Source organism: Meleagris gallopavo, chromosome 2 (genome assembly GCF_000146605.3).
Source record: "Meleagris gallopavo isolate NT-WF06-2002-E0010 breed Aviagen turkey brand Nicholas breeding stock chromosome 2, Turkey_5.1, whole genome shotgun sequence".
In the NCBI taxonomy this organism is placed as follows: Eukaryota; Metazoa; Chordata; class Aves; order Galliformes; family Phasianidae; genus Meleagris; species Meleagris gallopavo.
This window is the reverse complement of record NC_015012.2, coordinates 106,718,654-106,722,412: the sequence shown is the minus strand read 5'-3', so window position 1 is coordinate 106,722,412 and position 3,759 is coordinate 106,718,654. Positions and strand designations below refer to the sequence as shown.

Here is a 3,759-nt window from a genome sequence, read left to right as displayed (position 1 = left end):
GAGAAATAAAATGCTGGGAAGTGCTCCAGTTTCAACAGAGCTACGGCGTGCAGCTTGGGCTGAGAAATTGGAAATTGTTTTCCAGTTTATATTGTATACTTTCCTATCTGTGTCCTCCCATTTTGCTCTGAGAGGTTTTGTCATGGAGCATTTTGTCATGGGTAACTTCTCACCACTTCAGATTCTCTCTGTTTTCTGTGCAAGACCTCACCAATTTCTGCAAGCACTCATTTGGTTCATGGGTGAGAGGAAGGGAGTGAGCACATCTGAAAGAAATGCAAGAAATATAAACAGTTTTATTACCAATACCACAAAAACTTTTTTTTTTTTTAATATATGCAGCCGTTTACAAGGAGGAAATAAACAAACAAATAATAAAAAAAAAATTGGGGTTTGTCTCGGCATGTGTCAGAGAGCACAGTGAAACAGCACAGAGCACATGGGCAGGATCGTGCAGGGTCTCCCTCCTCCACATCTCCATCATGGATTGTCCCTGGCCAATGTCACCCTGGTGAGCAGGATGGGCCACCCAGCTCTAAGGAGGTGGGGTGCCACGTGTGCCCTGCTGCGGTGCCAGCGATGAGGCCAGCTGTGTCAGGGCTCGAGCAATGACAGACAGGTGGCCGTTCATGGTCCGCAGCTCTGCCAGGATGTCACTCACATTTGCTGATCCCTGCTCAGAGCTGGAGGGCACGGCGCGGGCAGCCGCTGGCAGGGAAGCAGCTTCTGGAGCCCTGTCTTCCACGGATGCAGCACGGTGGTTGTCATCATGGGAGGGCGGTGGGGGTGCACTGCTGCTTCGCTTCACGCTTTCCAAGGAGCATGTTCCTACAGGTGGCTGATCCTCCTCCTTCCCGCGGATGGTGGCGAGTGTTGCTGAAGCCAAGAAGGGCAGCCAGTTGATGAGGTGGGTGGCACTGCCGGGTGGGACGACTGGCAGATAAAGTCCAGGGTGCAGGGATGAAGTAGAGGCAGGTGGTGCAGGAACAGAAGGGAGTCCAGGGTGAACTGTGCCAGCAGAAGCTGGCGGTGGTGGTGGAACAGGAGGTGGTTTGGGATGCAAGGCTGCAACGCAAGGAGGTAGCGGTGGTGAAAATGATGCAGTACCAGGATCAGAGGAAGAAGAGGGTGATGCTGGTGCAGTGAAAGGTCCGAGTTCTTCTGAAGTTGGTGGAGAAGTGGCAGCAGGAGGAGCATCTGGTGTGCAAGGGTCTGAGTCTGCAAGGAAGACACGTCATAAGCCTCGAGAAACATCAGCTACTTATATGCATGGACTGTTGCCATAACTTCAGTGAGATCAGGTATTTTTGACACATGGGAGAATTTCACTAGCTGCTAGTGTTGCTTTCTACAGGACAACTAGAAAGGAGACAAACTCAAAGAGACATGGTATGGAAACATGCAACTTAACATTTAAATGTAAATTATTGTTCCACTCTCATTCTTCTGCCCATGGGCAGAATTCAGTGTTTTTCTCATTGACATGTTGTAGACATGCATTAACTGCTGAATTACCTACTGTGTATTCCTGACCAGTCACAGAATGGTCGTGTCCTAACTGACTCAGATCTCCCATGGAGATGTGAGGGCTGCATGTCACCTGCTGGAGGCAAAGTTAATCATTGCTTCATAGAAGATTCCAGTTTTCAGCATTCTGGTTTGATTGGACAAGTCAACACCAGAAGCAGCAAAAGCTAGTTGGAAGCTTAATGTCTTCAATAATTATATTTTTGTGCATGGAAGCATGACCGTTTACCCAATTCAACTTATATACAGATCCCTCCCTGTAAGTATTTAGCAGTTTCAGTTACAAAATTCAACAAAGCAGAGACTGAGAAAGAAACTGTTCATGCTGTGCACCCCAGCTTGACAAATACACCAGTCTACAAGCAGTACAGTAGACCTCCAATTTCCACTGAACTCATTAGAAACATTTGTTCTTGGATCAGGTCCACTGTATACAGTGTAGGATGATAGAGCAGTCTCTGGGGAATACGCAAAGACTTGGCAAGGCATGCTGTGTTCCAAGGTGCTGTACCCACAGTGCCCAGTTGGTAAATACTGCATGGTAAGGAGGATCCTACTTTTATAATGATTTGAAAAGCGAGGAACACGTTAGAAAACATCAGTTTTTCAACAGCCTCAAAGGTCTGCATACATGGAATTACCATACCATGTGAAGGAGCTTTATTTTAGCACTGGGAATGCATTACACAGAAGGTGGTGAGATGCTACAAGAATGGTCAGAATAAGACAAATGGATTTTAAAACTACTTCTGCTGCAGTTAAGTGCAAATTTTAAAGCTCTGCTGTGGATACAAAGACACAAATTAATAATTTATCTATAATACTGAGGTGTTAACACCATACTATCATGATTTCTGGCATCCAAAAAATAAGATGTGAGAAATTCATTTGCATTACAGGCTGGTTTGATATTTCAGATAGCAAACTGATGGTGAAAAGCAAACAAAGGCTTTTCCTTGTTTTAACCAAACCGGTTAAGCACGCAGCCTACAGAAGTCCATCTTTGTTCCATATGAGACCACCATGTTTTCTCTCAACAGACGCACGCGTTGGTTGGAGGGATTAAGACACAACGTTTGGCATGCCCTTATGTCACTGTGATCCTTATGGAAAGTTACTGCAGGTTGCCTGAAACAGTTTCCTTCCTTCATGCATTGGCTCTCATCCCAATGCCAAGTCTCTGCCTACACGGGCAATTGATTCCTGCTTCCTGGAGGTGAGCTAAGGATGCTGGAAGTTGGTTTTCAAAACTGTTACTGATTGGGTTTTGGGTTTTCTAAACAAAAACAAAAATAAAGCACAGTTCAATTCCAGGCTCCATTTCCATCCAAACCACCAAAGTTTGCAAAGAGTGAGATGAAAGGTTCAGGTTTGGCTCAACTGTAGTGTTAACCAGAACAGTGTTTATGGTCCATATATAGCATGGCTAATCCCTGTCTACACTGGCCAAACAACCAAATCAAGAGTAATGTTCTTCCATATGCTAAAGAGCAGAGGAAGCTCAATAGACTTTGAGATAAGCTGGTTTAGCACCGTGACAAATAACTGTCACAAATGATCCTTGCATGGTTAAAGTAAGATCAGGATTGAAACACAAGGAGCTGTAACTAAGACAAACAAAAATAGGACAAAAATCTGGTCACCAAAGTCTCTTCCTCTTAGCTTCAGCCTTTCTGAATGCAGCATAAACAAGCCACAGCATTGTCATCCCCCTAACCATGACAGAGCATGTCTGCAAGCTAACACAGTTGCTTATCATCTAAAACTGGATGATTCTACTTATCTCCTTCTTTTCCAGTTTTGTTTATCTTAAAGTTGCAACTCATCACAACTGTTCTCTTTGCTTCCTCCTCCCCTCTTTTTTTGTGCAGTTCCAGCACAAAGATGTCCTTCTTACCCGGAGCATTTGGTTGCACGCTCACTCTGAGGGGTACCGGACAACCCGGCCACACATGGCCACTCGCTATCCTGTACGTCCAGTTACAGATGCCTACAGTCCACAGTACCTCCTTCCTCATACAAAAACTGACTGTTCAAGGCAGGAATTTTACCAGTTAGAAAAATTAATATGTGACCCAGAAAACCTGGGATGGGGTTCAATGCTTCTAAACAATGCCAATGTGAAGAAATTCCCTGAAAGTACCTGCATTTATTGTGTTGGATCTGGAGAGAAAATCCCCGAGGGAAGTCTTAGACACAGCCTGTATCTCTCTGAACAGCTTCAGAGTTACT

General features: G+C 45.0%; 1 protein-coding gene across 1 annotated transcript; it reads right to left on the bottom strand.

The window, feature by feature from the left end:
- Positions 1-288: 288 nt before the first annotated feature.
- LOC109366382 (inverted formin-2) lies at positions 289-1,234 on the bottom strand (the record flags this gene model as incomplete). The annotated part of the gene is made up of 1 exon (XM_019613617.2): positions 289-1,234. A coding segment is annotated over one exon (699 nt), but the record flags the coding sequence as incomplete, so codon positions are not given.
- Between the last annotated feature and the right edge of the window lie 2,525 nt (positions 1,235-3,759).